Source organism: Peromyscus leucopus, chromosome 3 (assembly GCF_004664715.2).
Source record: "Peromyscus leucopus breed LL Stock chromosome 3, UCI_PerLeu_2.1, whole genome shotgun sequence".
Taxonomy (NCBI): Eukaryota; Metazoa; Chordata; class Mammalia; order Rodentia; family Cricetidae; genus Peromyscus; species Peromyscus leucopus.
Genome location: NC_051065.1, coordinates 151,229,928 through 151,248,528, shown reverse-complemented (window position 1 = coordinate 151,248,528; position 18,601 = coordinate 151,229,928). Strand labels below are relative to the sequence as shown.

Genomic DNA, 18,601 nt, shown 5'->3' with positions numbered 1-18,601 from the left:
GCACTTGAGAGTCAAAGGTAGGCAGATCTCTGAGTTCAAGGCCAGCCTGGTCTACAAAATGATTTCCAGGACAGCCAGGACCACACAGGAAAACCCTGAATGAAAAAAAAAAGAAAAGCTTCCCATGATAGAGAAAACTGCTAGCTGCCAGCCCCTAGAAGCAACCCTAAGGTCTCCTCCAAATAAGACAACGGGTCACAAATGACTCCACTTTAATTATGGTAATGCTAACCGCTGGCAAAGAACTGCCACATGCCTGACCTGCCATCAGGACCCAACCCAAACTGTGGACAAGCAGGACAGGGAAGAACTGTCTCTCTTTGCTTCCCAAGGTAGGCCAATCTCTCAAGCTCTTCATCTACAAAATCTCAGGTCTTCTGTGTCTGGCAGCTGAAGGCTAAAGCTGCCCTGTGTGGCAATGAAAGACTTAATTCAATGCTGTCCTGTGTGACTGCCGAAGACCAATGACCTCTGCCCCCGAGGCCACCATGAAGGAGCCTAGGGAACCACTTAGCAAGGGTCTGTTATTTTAATTGATACAGAAGCCACCTGGATTATACTTCCTGCTCAGATTTATCTTTCTGAGATCTCTGATGATATTGATGGCTCACTGTAGCAATGACTGCTCTCAGTAATCAACCGCCTACGTAGCATGGTAAATAATTAGGGAAAAAATGGCATTTATAAAGGTCTAGGAAAAGATTTAGGATGCAAGCTGTAAAGGTCTAAGGATAGAAAAGCTTATAGAAAATAAGTTATGGAGGGTCTACGAAAGTAATTTAAAGTATATAAAGGTCTGAGCATATGGAAGCTTAAGTAAGTTGTGAGGGTCGGAGAAAGTGATTTAAGGTATGTAAATGCAAGTTACAAAGATCTAAGAGAATGATTCAAGGTACACATAAAACAATGAAAAATGTTTCAGATTTCTTTCCCTCTCGCTATGCTATTATTATATTAAGACTTCAAAAAGCTCAGTTTTTACATTAGTCAATGGAGTTAAGATTTTCCCCTAAGCTCCTTAACTTTACCTTCTGTTTCTAGTCTAGATTTCCAGTTAACTAAAGACTACAAACTGCTCCAAACACACCAGCCTCAGGTGGTCCTTTGAAACTAGCAGGCCCTGGACTTGCTGAAAGCTAATGTAAACCAAATGCTTCTGACAAAATTTCCTACCAGCTTGAGCCCCAGCTTTGGACCAGCATTCCAGACTGTTCCAAAGCTACCTGAACTTCACTAGCCCCAGGTGGTCCACAGAACCTGGACAGTGAACCAGATGTAACTTGTCCCTTCCTGGCCTTTGACTGGCATTCCAGCCTTCCTGGGCCCTAACAACAATGTCCTATCTCAGCTGAGAAGCAGTTACAGGAGAGACTACGGTGCCCCTTATCATTAACAGAAGGCTAGGATGTTAGATCCAAAGAAACTAGTTCCCTTCTACCAAAGGAGCCATTTTCCCGTTACTGTTAAAAATAACAAACGGCTATCTATGGTGCCTATTAGCATACCAAAGTGCATGCTGGCCTCCACGCTCCTTCAGTACTACAAGTACCTGTTAAAATCAGAGAGTTACAAAAAGGATTACTCAAAATGTGGGCTATCCATCTTGGTATCCACCAGCCATTTGTCTCTGACTCCAGTCCCTGGAAGATAATTTCCCAGTAACCTTGACTCAGTGATCTCTAGCAAAAAATGTACAGTCATGACTCCCTACTTAATTCTGATATGACTAAATGTCTTTCTAGCATCTGTAACTTGCTTACATAGATACCCAAAGACTGTTTGGGGTCACTTAACTTGGCAGAACAGATCAGTTTTTGCTTGCTTGCATAGATATTGAAAAGTCTTCTTGTGGTTTTCCCCTTTAAAAATCCTTCCCTTGTTTCCCTTCTCACGGCAATCTCAAATTTGGCTCGGAGATTGTTCGTCCTGCTAGCAGTTAATAAATAAATCTTTAATTATAATTAGATTGAGTCTATGGTTCCCCCCCCCCCCCGGGATCACAAACCCTGTAACATCAGGATATCCTGAGTTTCATCCTTAGCACCAAAAAATAAGTAAAATATCAAAAGAGAATCATGAGAGATAATTGTGTGCCCAAATAAGGAGAGGGAGAGAAACCTCAGTAAAAGATATTTTAATGTCAGAGGAACACTGTACATCTGGGCAGAGATGAGGAACACACAAGGCAGTAGAGCTGACCTGCCAGCATGCCCTTTTGTTCGTGAGGCCTCCCTGACAGAGGAAGGAACAGCAGCAGCAACAACAGCTTCCTGCCCCATGCAAGAAGACAGTACAACAGGCACTTCATCCCCAGTCCAAACCCAGGCTTGCTTCACGTCTTCCGTGGTGTGGCTGGATAAGTGACCATCTTTCTCTTGGCCTAGGGGCTTGTGGCAGGAGCTGGTGACATTCTCATCAGAACACAGATCCAGAGTCCAGGGAGGCACAGGTCCCTTACAGTCACCAGCCAGAGTGACTTGAGACCTCTCCCTAGTACCGGGGAAGGAGCCTTCCTTTCCTGCAACTGTGTGGACTCAGATGAGAAAAGAAGCGAGGACTGGGACCCTTGCTAAAGCTGTCTCCATGCTGGGGCAGACCTGGGCCACCATCGGGGTTGACAGGCCTCCACCTTCCACAGGGCCCCTGGGTCTCCTGGCCGGGGTCAGAGATACTCATCTTCCCCAAAGGACTGCAGATCTGAAACAAGCCCAGCTCCTTCATCTAATCACCGCCTCTTCCCTAGAGGCTATGGCGCAAAGACACTCTCAAGCCCCTGTGTCCTGAGAGTTCTGGCCAGAAAGCAGGGAAAAGCCCATTTCGCTCCCACCAGCTAGAGACGACCAGCAAAGCCCAGTCCTCACAGAGGGCCAGCGTCTCTTAAGTTCTTCCTCTCCATTTTCCTCTCTTGCGTATGCATCATCCATCCAGTCGTTTGTACAAATATAAAATATATTTAGATAGATTTATATAACATAGACTTCTGTGAGGCAGAGGGGAGGGGGCTGGAGGCGTGGGCGCCGTCACTTACAGACGTACTGGTCCACAATCTCAGTGCATTTTTTGCACCTGACGAAGCAGCACCAGTGGAACCTGCAGTGGCAGCGCTCCACCTGGACGCTCTTGAAGCGGTCATAGCCGCGGCCGCAGCACATGAGCTCGCAGCCATCCATGCCCTCCGAGGTCTTGTTGCAGAGGCGGCCCTGGGTGCCCAGGGAGCCCGTGGTCTCGTTGCGCAGGCAGTAGTCAGGGCTGGGGTCCACGTAGACCAGGTCCTCCGGGGTGGGCTGGTTGAAGCGGCTGTTGGCCAGCTCCAGCTTGCCCTGGCGGGTGATGCGCATGGCCGCGGCGCTGTCGTACTTCTCCTTCAACCGGTCCCCCACCTTGCGGAACTCAGCCAGCTGAAGCCAGCAGGTCTTGAGGCTGCAGGACCCGGAGACTCCGTGACACTTGCAGGCGACATCAGCCATCTTATACACAGCCTGGGGGAGGAGAAAGGGGAGTAAGAAGGAGAAGCCCTCCATCACAGACAAGGTTAAGGAGGTGGAGAGGTGGGCCAGTGGACTCAGCGGGAAAAGGGCCTCGCTGCCAAGCCTCACAACCTGAGTTTGATCCCTGGAGCTTACAAGGCAGAAGGAGAGAACCAACTCCTACAGTACTCCCAGATATCCATCTTCAAAAAAAATCTTTTTTAAAATGTGGTGTGTGTGTGTGTGTGTGTGTGTGAGAGAGAGAGAGAGAGAGAGAGAGAGAGAGACAGAGACAGAGACAGAGACAGAGACAGAGACAGAAAGACAGAGACAGAGACAGTGGGTGAACACGTGCCACGGTGCTCGCACAGACATCAGAGGACTTTTGGGTAGTCAGTTCTTGACTTCTACTTGTTTTGAGGCAGGATCTCTCTTGTCTCATTCTCTCATGATATTATTCCTGTGCACGCAAAGGTCAGAGGACAGCTCTGAAGACTTCGTTCTCTCCTTTTGCCTTTCCGCGGGTTCCAAGGCTCACACTCGGGGCCCCTCTAATCTCTGCTGCGTCACCGCACGCTCCAGGCCAGCTGGCCCACACACTGCCAGGTGATCCCAGGCTCTGTTCCCCACCTTGCTGCAGAAGTGCTGGGGTTACAGAAGTGCATCACTGCATGGAGCTATGATAGGTTCTGGAGACCCCAGTGGGTTTACTGGACTTGGGTAGCAATTGGTTCTACCCACTGAACCATCTCCCTGATCCTTGAACGTCTGATCCTTGCCCTCCTAGCTCCTGAGTGTTGAGACTGTAGGCAGGTGTCACCCTCACCAGTTGATACAGTGCTGGGGATCAACCCCCCCCACCCCCACCCCCGGGCCTTATGCTCGGTAGGCAATCGCTCCACCACTGAACTACATCTCGCTCACCTCCCCCGCCCCACACCCTCCATTTTCTTTAAACAGAATCCTCTCATGTTGTACAGGCTGTTCTCAAACTTTGGGGCTCAAGTGATCTTACCACAGTCTCCTGAGCAGCTGGAACTACAGATGTGAGCCGTTGCTCCTGGCTCAAATTTTTCTCTGTTGATCCAATTTTCAAACAGAGAAAACCCAACAAAACATGTCTAGCTTTTGCACAATTTGGAGCACGAGTCAGAAGAGAAAGGATTCAGTTTTTGCACATGCTGTCATGGCCTGGGTTAGCCCAAAATCCTCCCAGACCCTACCAAATTCCTCCCAAACTGAATGGTTTCCGTCCTAGGGCTGACATTTGGTTAGCAGGAACTTCCTGGGAGCTACCACATCTGTCCATGGGACCCCCCTCCCCCGCCATCCCAACCCTCACACTCGGCTGGGGGAGGCTGGGAGTAAGGGGGAAGGTAAGGCCTATGCCAGTGAGCAGGGTGGTGAGCCCACCCACAGCTGCATTTGTTCCAGAACAAACTGACTTTGGAAGTCACTGAATCTTAACACTGTGGAGTGGACTTGAACTTGGGCTGTTTCAAAATCAAATTTATAAAGCAGAGTAGAGCAGAGAGCTGGTCACTAAGTACTTTTCAACAAAAGAACACTGATGTATCAGCCTTGGAAGTTGTCCCACGGTACAGAAGGCAGGGTAAAAATGCATCTCTGCCTCAGAACAGTTTCCTGGCCACAGCTGCTGTCCCCAACAGAGTCGGGGCTCATTTCTCCAGGGTTGCCCTTAGATGTCTTTTCAAGAGTTCCCGGATCGTGTCTTTATTCAATGCTGAGCAGAGACCACCACAGGTGCCAGAAACAGCAGCCCCTAGCAGCTCCTGGACTATTTAAAAGGTTGTTTTCTTAATGGGGGATTATTCCCTGGACTTTTCAGTGGAGAAACAATCTCTAGAGAGTCATGGGAACCCATCGGGCCCATGCAGAAGGGAGCTAGCCCAATCACTTCTGAATTCCAACCTGGTAGCCTATGTTAACTTAGCACAGGAAAGGGAGGGAGACCTTCCCCCAAGGTTAGAGGCACCAACACTTGGCCTGACAACTACCAAGGACAACCCACCCCCAGCTCCCCTCTCCACCCTCACCAGAAACTTCACCGAGAGTCTCTGCAGTCAGCTTCTGGCCTAAGTCACAGGCCTGAGCTCTAGCCTGCCTCTCTCTAGAAATGGTCCTTGGCTTACGGAAGAGGCAGCATCTGGCGATGTGGGAAGGGAAGTGTTAAGGGTCTGTGGCTGTGCACACAGTAGCTGCTGAGCCACCAGGGAACAGGATAAATGTCTGTAACGGGAATAAATCCTGGGGGGCAGGAACCAGCTCACAGATATGGACGGGATCCTCACGCAAGTCTAAGGAAAAATGCTGTTGTTTCCCTTCACTATTTAGAAATCCACCCTGTCCTTGCCCTGAAGGGCAAGTGAAGACACTTGCAGTGAAGACACTGCAGAAATTGTAATATTTGTTCCTTTTTTTGGTGTTTTATTACTGATATTTCTGTGAAGAAAGAGAATGGAATGTTAATGTGAGGCCCTTCCTTCCTGCTTACTAAAAACGCTAATATAGTGTGGGGCTGGGGCTGTAGTTCAGGCTAGAACATTTGTCTAGCATGTGTAAGACCCTCAGTTTGATCCCCAGAGCCACAAAAGGTGACAAAATGCTATTTTAAAAAAAGGTTCAGTCCCGGTTAGTAGTGTAGTAGTCACACCTGTAATCCCAGCACTCTGGGAGGCTAAAGGGGGAGGACTGGCATGAGTTTGTGGCTAGCCTGGGCTACATAAAGAGACCCTGTGTCATTCTTAATACCCCTTTCCAATGTTTTTTTTTTTTTTTTTTTTTTAAAGACCTGGAGTTGGTGGCTAATGCCTATTACCCTAGTACTGGAAAGGCAGAGGCAGGATGACTGCTGTGGGTTCAAGTCCAGCCTGGGCTACATAACTAGTTCCAGACTTGCTAGGGCTACATAGTGAAACCCTGTCTCAGGTAAGTGTTGTTTTCGTTTTTGCTTTCGGGTTTGTTTGGTTTTTTTTTTTTTTGCCCCTCCTCCCCCAAATATTAAGGTCCCAGGCCACGTTTATCTCATACAGTACTATACTTGGTACGACGAGCATGTTACCACACAGGCTTCCACTCTCCCTGAGTGCTTTTTTTTTTTTTTTTTTTTTTTTTTGGAGACAGGGTTTCACTGTGTAGCCCTGGCTGTCCTGGAACTCTCTCTGTATACCAGGCTGGCCTTGAACTCAGAGCTCCATCTGCCTCTCTCTTCTGAGTGCTGGGACTAAAGGCCTGCGCCACCACCTCCTGGCAGGCCTTTTTATCTGCATAGATATCCTTGTGTGGCTGAGCAGTACCAGCTTGCTGGTCTCGCCCCTCTGTCCAGAGGAAGCTGCCAGCGCTGCTTATGAGCCCAGAGAGACTTCTGCCAACGCACATGGGACTTCTGCTGGTGGGCAAGATGGCAGATGGCAGATCGTCTGTTGCTGTTCCTGCTGATTTGGGTCTTAAAGTACTAGTCTGGGCTCTTTCAACCCTGCCACTGTGCAATGCTCCCTGGGGAACTTCCTGTGCGTATGAGGAGGCGGGAGCTAAACACGATACGGCTGTCCCAGGTGGTGATTGACAGCTGGAGTTCCTTGGACAGTGATTAAAAAGAAAAAAACATAGAGGGACAAGTATTCCCACCCTGGAGCGGTCTGTGGCAGAGGGAGAGACAAAGGGCTGAGGAAGAGGAGTGCAGTGTCCAGGGAAGGAGCTCACGCCTGGGAGCCAGACAGAGCAAGGCAGGAAAAGAGGTCATCAAAGGGCTGGACAGACAGAGGAAGGCCACAGAGAAGGGGCCAGTGCAAACAAACGATTAAGGGCAATAAAACGGGGGGGGGGGGGCAGCCAAAGTAGAGTCAAACTGGGAAGCGAAGGGAGGGAGACCACGTCTCCCCTCCACCTTCCGTCCAGTCAGAATGCTGCCTGCCTCCTGACATTGCCACAGTGCCAGATAGGCGCTCAGAGCAGGGCTACCACACAGCCCCTTCCCTCGGTCTGTGAAGCAGACCCCTTCCTGACCCGTTAGGAGACAACAGAAACTGCTCTCGAACTCATGTGCCGGACCGTGCAAAGCCAGGTAAAGGGTGTTACAAAAAACCATAGTCAGCGTAACCGACCTTCACCAGAGAAAAGGAGGGTGAGAAATACCTCAAGAAAAGCGTAACCTGCTCCACTCAGGTTCAGGCGCAAGAGGCCCGTGAGGAGTGGGTGTAAGGTCTGGGTGGCCTTTGAGCTCAGACCTATTTTGTTTTGTTTTTGAGGTAGGGTCACACTCAGCCTGGCCCTGAGGGCTCAAGCGATCCTCCTGCCTCAGCCTCCTTTGTACCTGCGATTATAGATGTCCGACCTTGAAAGAGGATAGAAAGTGGGCATTCAAGAGCTGAAGAGATGGGTGATGGGCCTCAGTGGGGCGGCTGTGCTCAGAGGCGCCATCTGAGGGAGCTGTAAGGAGTAAAGGGTAGGCCTGCCATCGTGCTGTCCCCAGAGGTCGTGGGGACAGTGGAAGAGGACAGGGAACGATGACAACCAGGCATGTGCTGCTGTGACAAGTCACCCGTGTTTTATCTTCTACTAAACCCAAAGCTTAGGAGACGGTGGTGTTTCCTCACTCCCGCTCCAGCTAACACCGCCCATACGGAGTGCATCTGCCATTACCCAAGTGTGTCTGGGCCGGGGCTCTGTATCTGCTCACAGCAGCTCTTCAGAGTCAGGCCCAGGCTCACCTCATGCTGTAACAAACCGTTCTCCCAGGCTAGGGTTAATGGCCTAAACATCCAATCATTATGAGGAGGGCTGGCCAAGAGCAAACACTGCACCTCAGTCCTGGAGGGACCAATGTCCTTCTGAAGTGATAAAGTTAGAAAAATGAGTCAGGAGCCAGGAGTCTGATGGACACCTGTAGTCCCAGCTCGTGGGAGGCTGAGGCAGGAGGATGTCATGAGCCCAGGAGTTTGAAGTCAGCCTAGGCAACAAGTAAGACCTTGTTTTAAAAAACAAATACAAGCTGGTTGGAGGTGGCCTATGCCTTTAATCCGAGTACTTGAAAGGCAAAGACAGGTGGATCTCCGAATTCAAGGCCAGCTTGATCTACAGAGCAAGTTTCAAAACAGCCAGCTACACAGAGAAACCCTGTCTCAAAAACTCAACCAACCAACCAAACAAACAAACAACCAAACAAAAACAAAACAAAAAGCCAGTACTCAAGAGCCAGAGGCAGGTGGATCTCTTGAGTTTCAGGCCAGCCTGGTCTACATTGCGCATTCCAGTCAGAGCTACAGAGAGAGATCCTATCCCAAAACAAACAACCGCTAACCAACAAACAAAAAACTACTCCACATCCCTAAAAAGAAAGACAATAGCTGGGCAGTGGTGGCACACGCCTTTAATCCCAACACCCATAGAGGCAGGCAGATATAAGTGAGTTCGAGGCCAACATGGTTTACAGAGTGAGTTCCAGGTCAGCAGGGCTGTTACACACTGAAACACTGTCTTGAAAAACCAAAAAAGAAAAAAAGAAAGAAAGAAAGAGAGAGAGAGAGAGAAAGAAAGAGAGAGAGAAAGAAAGGAAGGAAGAAAGAGAGAGAGAAAGACAGAAAGGAAGGAAGGAAGGAAGGAAGGAAGGAAGAAAGAAAGAAAGAAAGAAAGAAAGAAAGAAAGAAAGAAAGAAAGAAAGAAAGAAAGAAAGAAAGAGAGAGAGAAAGAGAGAGAGAAAGACAGAAAGACAGACAACTACACTAGACGTGGGTCCAGCTCAGTGACAAGGGGGCAGGCAGGTCTACACCCTTAGCTCCTCGGCAGTGAGGACAACACGGCTTACCCGGCGGCCAGCCTCGTTGTTCTGCAGGTTCATGAGGGCTCGGCCTTGCTCCTCTGATCCCTTGGCGAAGTTCTTCTCACGCTCTCGGGCGTCCACAAACTCCTTGGCAAAGCGGTAGCCGTACTCCACATTGTCCCCACAGCCACCCCAGAGCCAGTCTCGTGGCAGGTCCTTGGGCCTGGCGGTCCGGCTGCAGCCACAGGTGGACAGCTCACCCTCTCGGCAGGCGCGGCTGATGGCATTCACCACGCCAGCAGCACTCACTGCATAGGTGAAGGCGGTCTCCCGGCTACCTGCAGCAAGGGGCAGCAGAAGGTACGCAGGTCACGCTCCTCCGCGGACGGCCTCTCCCTCCCTCTGCTTGGCTGGGGCTGGCCCTGTGGGAACCAGTGTCCCAGGGGAACGCTTGCCCTTTCCACGGCACGGAGGGTTAGACACTCTTTGCAATGGGCTGACCTTGACCCATTTTTGACTTCTGCCTCTTGGTCCCAGCTCTACTCTGACCCCCCCGCCCAGGCCTGGTCAACACTCAACCCATTGTACTTTCTAGGACCCTACAGCCACTCCTTGGAGGAGCTGTAAGGAGAGGGGGGGGGTGGGCTTCCTGCAACTGATGGACCATTTGGGGCTATCAGGATGAGGCTGAAGAAGAAAGTATGAGATTAACAGAACAAGCCCGCACCCAGGTAAGAATGGCTTCTCCTTCAGACACCATTTCTCTCCCACCCACAAGCTACACATCTGTGTGTCTGTCCTCTTCATGGCTGTCCCTGTCTAGTGGGACCCTGGCAGAGGCCAGGCATAGAAAGTGAACTAGACAACAGCCCTACATTTTCCCTCTCTTTCCCCTGGGCCTCACCATGTCTCTCAATTTAAGAGCATCAGGGCCAGGCTTTGATCCCAGCCCTCAGGAAGAAGCAGAGGCAGGTGGATCTCTGTGAGTTTCAGGTCTACACAGTGAGTTCCAGGACAGCCAGAGCTCCACAGTGAGACCCTGTCTGGAAAAACAACAACAACAACAAACAAACAAACAACCTCCCATGGTACGTGCTCTGCTGCACTGTGGATGAGAACGTTATTGGGTGCAGATGCTTTGGAAATCAGCCTAGCAGCAACTGAAAGGGTTAGCAGAGTTCCCAGATGACCCCGCAATTGCATTCCTAAAAATATGCCCAACGGAAACAAAGATATGTGTCCAAATGTTTCCCCATGGATCCTCATTGCAGCATGATTCATAATGACTACAAAAAAAGAAGAAGAAGAAAAGAAAGAACAAAAGAAGCCAATTATCATCAATGGACAGATAAAGACAATGTGCCATTAGCCATACAGTGAAATGTTAATGGGACTGAAGTACCAACATATGCCACGACATGGATAAACCTTTAAATAATTGCATCAAGTGAAGAGGTCATGTATTGTTTGTTCCTATTTATAGGGATGTCCAGAATGGGAAAAATCCACAGAGATTAGCGGTAGCCTAGGGCTGGGGGTGGGAACTAGACAGTGACAGGTAAGGGACGACACAAATGCTCTGGAATTAGTGGTTACAGTCGCACATGTAGTAATACACTGGAGACCACTAAACGGTACACCTTTAAATGGTGAACTGTACATGACATGAATGACATCCCCTTAAAGCCGTTGTAACAAATAACAAAGGACACTCGTGTGGGGTGTTGAGAGAGGTGGTTCTCGGCAGGTCACAGACTCCTCCTGGACTTGATCTTGTACCAGGTAGAATGTTCTCCCTCTGTGACTCCCCCAAGCCTCCACAATGGGAAGGAGACACCACAGTCCTGTCCTGGAGAGTGAAGAGGCAGAAGCCTGTAATCAGTTAAAAGGTATGAAGGCGGGCTGGAGAGATGGCTCAGCGGTTAAGTGCCCTGGCTGCTCTTCCGGAGGACCTGGGTTCAAATCCCAGCACCCACATGGCAGCTCAGAAGACACCATCACACAGACATACACATGGGCAAAACAGCAATGCACACAACATGAAAATAAGTAAATTGTTAGAAAGAAAGTGTTTTTTAAAAAGGTGTGAAGGCCAGGGAGATGGCTCCATAGCTAAGAACGTTTCTGCTCTTGCAGAAGGCTGGAGTTTAGTTCCCAGCACCCATGTCAGGTGGCTCACGGGCCCCTGTGACCCCAGTTCCAGAGGATCCAATGCCCTCCTCCGGCTTCTTCATCCACATACTTAGGCACACATATGTACGTATAAATAAACAATAAAATGAATCTTAGAGGAAAGGTCTGGAGTGATCCCTGCTTCTCAATTACCTTGGCACTACACAGCGATGCCAGGAATCAGATCACACTGAGTGAATCGGTTTTCCGCAATTAACCATGATCAGCTCTGGTCATCTGTAAACAGGAACACCCCCTGCAACCTCCCCCTAATGGCAGCAGGCCCTACTCATAACTGACACTTGCCCCAGCGCTGACTACAGCAGTGAATGCTGAGAAAGTCCAAGAAGTTCTTTAAAAACAAAACTGTTGTATTTTACATTGTATATGTGTGTTTGTCTTCGTAAGGAAATGTGCACATGAGTGCAGTACCTGTGGAGGCCAGAAGAGGGTGCTGGATCCCCTGGAGCTGGAGTCATAGGCAGTTATGAGCAGTCTAATGTAGGTGCTGGGAACTGAACTTGAGTCCTCTGGAAGAGCATTATGGTGCTCTTAACGAAGCAGACTGGACTCTGTTTTGAATGAGCCATGCCTGAGAAGTCTTCTAGAAACGCTCTCAACTCCTGACACACCACCTGGAGCAGGATGGAACCTTAGGCACCCCAGTACAGGGTCCCTTTCCATTCTCCACAAGCATTAGCTTCCGGCATGCCTCAGAAGAATAGCTGGCCTTTCATAGCAGCTTATTCATCTTTTTTTCCTTTCCCTTTAAAAATGATTCTATCACTAGAAAGTTCCTTCTCATATGAAACCAAAATACGCCTCCTTGTAATTTCTGCCTGCTGGAGCGGCACTGTCTAATCCCCCATCCATTTGACAGCTCTCCAGTGTTTGAAAACAAGAAACATGCCTTTTATGTGTTCCTTTCCCAAGCTACAGATGTCTGATTTCTTTTACCCTCCTTTAGCAAATATGCTTCCCAGAGTCCAATCAGCCCTCTCCAAATGGCTTTTGAAGTCACGGACCCATCTCTGAATGTAATATACCAGATGCCACAAACTGAGTTCTGGTGACTTGGGATCTGAAAGTGAACTCCAGCACACTGGACTCATTCTGCCTCTGCTAGAGGGGGATAACCAGATTCTGAGAGTATGCAGTGTTCACTGCATGAGGAAGCACTTGGGTCGTGGGTAAGAGAGTATTGCATAGAAATCTGCTGCAAGAGAGCTTCCTACTGCAGGTAAGATAAGGTGTGTGTGTGTGTGTGTGTGTGTGTGTGTGTGTGTGTGTGTGTATTTCGAGGAGGGGAGCAGGTATCTAGACATGAAACAGTCACAGATAAAAGTAAAGCCAAACCATCCCAAAGATACAAGGCTAGCAAGCCATGGCCACAGAGCGACTGCAGAGACCTCACATCTCCCAGCTCCAGGGAAACAGAATGCCTTGCTCTCATCTGTCCCACTGCTCAGAGGGCAGAGGCTCCAAGGTAAGGCTGCTCTTCTGAGCTGCTCTGCTGCCCTCTGGTGATGACTCTTGCTGTGGCTTCAAGAAGAAGGGAGCCTAGGGACACCTCCCAAGATTCTAGAAGGAGCTATCCAGGGGCATAGGAGGAAGGGCAGCTTCTCAGGCAAGGAGAGCCTTCGGGGAAGCTACAAAAAGGAGAGGGAGAGCTGAGGTGTGGTGGCACATGCCTTTAATCCCAGCACTAGGGAGGCTGAGGTGGGCTGATCTCTAGGAGTTCAAGCCCAGCCTGGTCTACATAGAGAGTTCCAGGGCATCCAGGGCCATATAGAGAGCTCCAGTCTCAAACAAACAACAACTACACACACACACACACACACACACACACACACACACACACACACACACACAAAAAAAAAAAAAAAAAAAAAAAAAAAAAAAAAAAAAAAAAAAAAAAAAAAAAAACGATGAGTAGGAAAAATCAGTCAGACCAAAGTGCTCCTGCTGGTAACTGAAGTAGATCAAGCAAGATATGCTCCTTTGTAAGGTCTGCCCGGCCTGCACAAGGCCCCTACTACACAATCAGACTCACAGCGTCTACTCCTGACACCCCACCCCATGTGCATGTGCAGGTGTGTGCAATGGGGGTGGGTACATGTGCATTCCAATCCGACCCTATTCTACTGGCTCTTCTTCCCAGGACAATAAAAAGGTGTGTTAGTCTTGTCTCTGAATTCTCCCAGGGCAGCTTTCCATCACACTGCCTCACAGCCTTGCTTGTTGTTCCTCAGGAGCCACCCATCTTGTGTTCAGAGAGAGGATCTCTCACTAGGACCTGGGGCTCACAGGTTTGGCTAGGCAGGCTGCCAGCAAGGCCGGGGGATCTGCCTGTCTCTGCCTCTCCAGCACTGGGATTACAAGCATGCCTCGCTGTACCCATGTTTCTATGTGAGCACTGCAGATTGAATTTGGGTCCTCATGCCGTTTATGTGGGTGCTGGAGATCAAATCGGATCCTCCTGTTTGCGGGACAAGGATGCCACTCCTTGTCTCAGTCTCACCAAAGCTGGGTAGGCAGGTCAGGTACTGTGCCAGGGGAGGGATTTGAGTGCCAAGAGGACTCCTCAAGAATCAGTAAGTAAATCCCTCCAAAAGCCGAGTCAGTTTTCTGTGAAAACTGCCCCTGAGGCCATCCTGGATCACAGGCACATTCCTTCTATGTAGAGAGAGCTAATCCCAAAGGCAAAGGCAGAGTTCAAAGGAGATTTCCCTGTTTTCACTTTTCAATTGGAGGCTTGGGAAGATGTCTGGAGTGAGTGTGGGGAGGTGGGGTGGGGAGTGGGGGGTGGGAGTGTGGGAGTGGGTTCTCCCAGATAGAATACTTTAAAAGCTCTACTCGCGCCCTCAAGCATCCTGCTGGAACTCTACTTTGGGAAAGCCCCAGCACCAGCTAACTCCAGAATGCATAGAGTGATAGGGAGCTGTCCAGGGAGAAAGCAGAGACAAGACTACCAACACCTTCCTTTTATGGTCCTGGAGATAAGACCAGGCAGAATAGGGCCTGGTTTCTCAATTTCTTGCCAGGGAGGGGAGGATTGCATTTCAAAAGGACCTAAGACAATTAGACTCAAATCACACCTCCATTTGGGCAATAGGACAGCCATGCTCTCACCAGCTGCCGGACGGGGGAGGGGGATGCTGGGCAGTGGTCCTCTCTCACTGCTTTCACATACAGCCTGTCTCAAAGGAGAAAGCCAGGCTGGACCTACCTGGGCCTGGTTAATGACAGGTGTTACCAATCTGGCACCAAGTTGTCACCTCCTGCTCACGAGCAAGAGTGGAAGAAGTGAAAATCTCAGATGTTAAATACGCCATTTGGGACTTTTCGGCCCCGAGACTCTGTAGACTTCTTTAACAGACCCTTCTAGCACTGAGACACTGGCAGCCATGGCAGGCAGGTCTCGAACCTACTCCCTCCTTACTCAGATGTTCTGTTCCCTCCCAGAGTGAGTCACAGGCAGCCCCGGGGTGAGCCTGTCACAGAGGAACCCAGGGTGACGCAGTTATTGTTTTAATAACTCTGGGGCTTTCTCTTCCTTCTAACACGCTTCCAAGCCCAGAAAGAATGCGGCAGGGCCTGCATGCATGCTATCAATGCACCAATCATCGGGGAGGAGGCATGCCCCAGGCATGAAGACACGCAGCCTGTGAGCACGCCAAGCTCCAGTGGCCTCTTACCTATCTGCATGACTCTGCCGAAGACAGAGGCGTCGTCCACAGTGCTGCAGTTCCACCGCCTCTGTCGGAATTGGTGCTGGCACTCCCGGATGCCCGTCTTGGCTCCCTCCCCGATGTAGGACATGTGCTCCTGATACAACTGACACAGCTTCCTCTGGCCTGGGGAAAGCCCGGGAAGCTGGCTGCACACAGGCTGAGCACCAATGATGAACATCTCGGGTCTCTGCACCGGGTTCAGGGCTAACGACCTACAATAGCAATCCAGAAACGGGGGAGGCCCGCAGTGAATGCACCCGTGTGCAGCTCCACACCCTTCACAAGATCCCCTCTCTGCAATGTTCTCAACATACAAGGCTCTGGACTAAGGATTTGGAAGGGAACTTGAGCACAGAGTGCAATGCCTTCAAAAAACACATGAGGGAAACTGAGGCACAAGCACAAATGCTATCTGAGATACTGTATGCCTCAGACAGTTGGCTCCTGAGGCCTTTATAAAGAGATGGTAGTGTGTGGCGGTGCACACCTTTAATCCCAGCATGAGGCAGGTGGATCTCTGTGAGTCTGAGGCCAGCCTGGTCTGCGTAGTGAGTTCCAGGACAGCCACAGCTACATAGTGAGACCCTGTCTCATAAAAACACAACAAAAATGTGAACTGTCTTAAAGGATGAGGGTAGGCAGAACGGGTTGGGCAGGGCGCCATTCACTTGAGGGAGAGAAAAGGTGAGCATCAGGAGAGCACAGACCTTGCTGAAGGGGGAAGAAGAAGATGTTTAGCCAAGTGTGGGGTGCATGCCGGAAAGTGACCTATTCCCTTAATGCAAATCTCCTCAGGCCTTTAAGACAGAATCCACTTCATACACGTGACCATGCACCCTAATCGTTCTCTTTCCCCACTCTGTGTATCCCAGCCTTCTGCTGATCAGCTTGGGGGTGACTTTTGCTCATCATCTGGCACATATCACAAATGTAGTGCTACATTAGATGAGGGACTTATGGATTTGCCAGCTGAATAAAAGCATGAGTCGGGCACAGGCTGTACCACTTCCATGTCTACTTGGCAAACGTAGTGGCCTTAAAAAAACAAAAACAGAAGAGCCTACTTGGTTCTTTCTACAAAGCCCTCTTCTGGCCTTCAGACTGATCTAGTAGGATTTTACTACATCTGCTTCTACCAGCAAAACAAAACAAAAACAAACACAGAGAGATAACAACACCATAATATATATGTATGTATGCATATATATATGTATATACACACACACATACACACACAAATATTTACACACCTTTTTTGTGATGGGGGTCTCACTGTGCTCTACAGGATGATCTTAAACTACTGGGCTCAACTGGTCTGCCTGTCTCAGCCTTAATAATGTGTGTGTGTGTGTGTGTGTGTGTGTGTGTGTGTGTGTGTGTGTGTGTGTGTGTTTCTAAGAATGGATTTCAGGGTCTCATTCATGCTATCAATATTCTTTTTGTTGGATAAATAACAATAAAAGCTATTTGTAAAAATTCACAGGGTGGGGGGCCTCCAGAAAAGGTTTTAGACAAGATCTAAGGGGGAAAAAAAAAATCACACGAACAAAGCTTATATTCTTTTCATGAAAACCTCACCTCTGGGAGCCTAAGGGAGAAAATGAGCTCTCCCAGCCTTCCTGGGATGGAAGAGGGCCCTGGTACTTCTCAGATAATGGTGTGATCACTCCCTTGGGGCCCTGCTTCACATCTTGATTATTCAAGAAGCCTCAAGGTCTGTCCAAGCTAGCCCTCAGTCTTCTCACTCACCACCAGGAGCTGGCATCAGTCCAGGCTAGCCCTCAGTCTTCTCACTCACCACCAGGAGCTGGCATCAGTCCAGGCTAGCCCTCAGTCCTCTCACTCACCACCAGGAGCTGGTGTCAGTCCAGGCTAGCCCTCAGTCCTCTCACTCACCACCAGGAGCTGGCGTCAGTCCAGGCTAGCCCTCAGTCCTCTCACTCACCACTAGGAGCTGGCATCAGTCCAGGCTAGCCCTCAGTCCTCTCACTCACCACCAGGAGCTGGTGTCAGTCCAGGCTAGCCCTCAGTCCTCTCACTCACCACCAGGAGCTGGCATCAGTCCAGGCTAGCCCTCAGTCCTCTCACTCACCACCAGGAGCTGGTGTCAGTCCAGGCTAGCCCTCAGTCCTCTCACTCACCACCAGGAGCTGGCATCAGTCAGTAGCTGGGCCCAGCTGGAGAGCAGAGCTGCTGTAAACATCACCATCAGGCTGGGCATGGTCAACCTCAGCCCATCCCAGTGCCCTGGGACCAACATCTTCCAAAGCGGAGCTCCCTGGAGAGAGAGAAGGAAAGGGGAGTCAGCATGCAAATGCCACAGACATGAGGAGCCCAGGAGAGATGAATAGAGTGCAGAAAAGCTCAAAGGATGAGCTGTGGGAGGGACCTGAAGGCAAATTCTGCTCCCCACCCCACCCCACCCCTGCCCATCCCTCAGAAATTCAGTCCTTTCCAGCCTCCTCTCACTGGGTATCTGCTCACCACAGGGCCTTTGAGTCCCTTACATTACACTGTGGGACTACTTACTACTCAGGACCCAGTTCCTGTAACAAGCTGTGAAGCAAATGAAAGCAGACGTTTAAAGAAGCGTGTGCCTCGTGCAGCAATTAAGACACACACCTGCCCGTCTAGAGCCCAGGACAAGAGGACAGAGACAAGGCCATCCTCCCACTTAAAAAACAAACAAAAAAACCACCCACTCCAGTCCCGAGATGTAACTCTCTATCAGGCCCTCCTGTGCAGGGGTTAAGGGTTAAACACCTACAGAATTGGATATGACTACCCCCAAACAGGCTGTGCCCTTCCTGCTCGGAAGTTTTCTGAACGCAAATCCTTGTTTACGCTTCAGGAGTAATGGTGGGAGAACATCAATGCCCTTTTACTCTGAGGCTGTGCAGGAGACTCACGGGAGCACGCTTTGGTGAGCAGTCTCCTCCCCCAACACTTTGGCCTTTGAAGGGCCACATGGAATGTGATTCCAGTAGCATTTGAACACCACCAGCTCTGGGCCACCTCTCTCAAACCTTCCGGGAGGTCCCGCGCCCTCCCCTGCTGAATTGATGTTGCCACCTTTGCCGTGGGTGAAACATGCCAGTCCGGGAAAAGCTTGGACATTTGGAAAATACAACTTTGGCATCCTAGAGCAATTGACTAAATGCCACCTACATCTAGGTTCTCTTCATTTACACACACACACACACACACACACACACACACACACACACACCCCACACCCCACACCCCACACCCCACACGAGTGCACAGGCAGGCACAACACACCTCCGGGCAGTCCCAGCTCACCATGCCGATGCTGAGCTTCTGGGTCTCTAGACTCTCCGGGAGGGGGCAGCAGCAGATGCTTTTTAGACCATCGGTCTAGGAAATATGTTTGACCTGGGGCCACGAAGGGAGGAGGATGGCTGGAGCAGGATTCAGAGTTGGGACAT

At 50.0% G+C, this 18,601-nt stretch overlaps 1 protein-coding gene across 1 annotated transcript; it reads right to left on the bottom strand.

Moving 5' to 3' along the window:
- Positions 1-2,118: 2,118 nt before the first annotated feature.
- On the bottom strand, positions 2,119-17,427 carry Wnt5b (Wnt family member 5B). Its single transcript, XM_028880499.2, has 4 exons — positions 17,294-17,427; positions 15,117-15,364; positions 9,292-9,584; positions 2,119-3,479 (listed from the first exon to the last, which is right to left on the bottom strand). Exons 1-4 carry the CDS (start codon positions 17,410-17,412, stop codon positions 3,021-3,023), a joined length of 1,119 nt encoding a protein of 372 aa, XP_028736332.1. The 5' UTR covers positions 17,413-17,427; the 3' UTR covers positions 2,119-3,020.
- Positions 17,428-18,601: the final 1,174 nt, after the last annotated feature.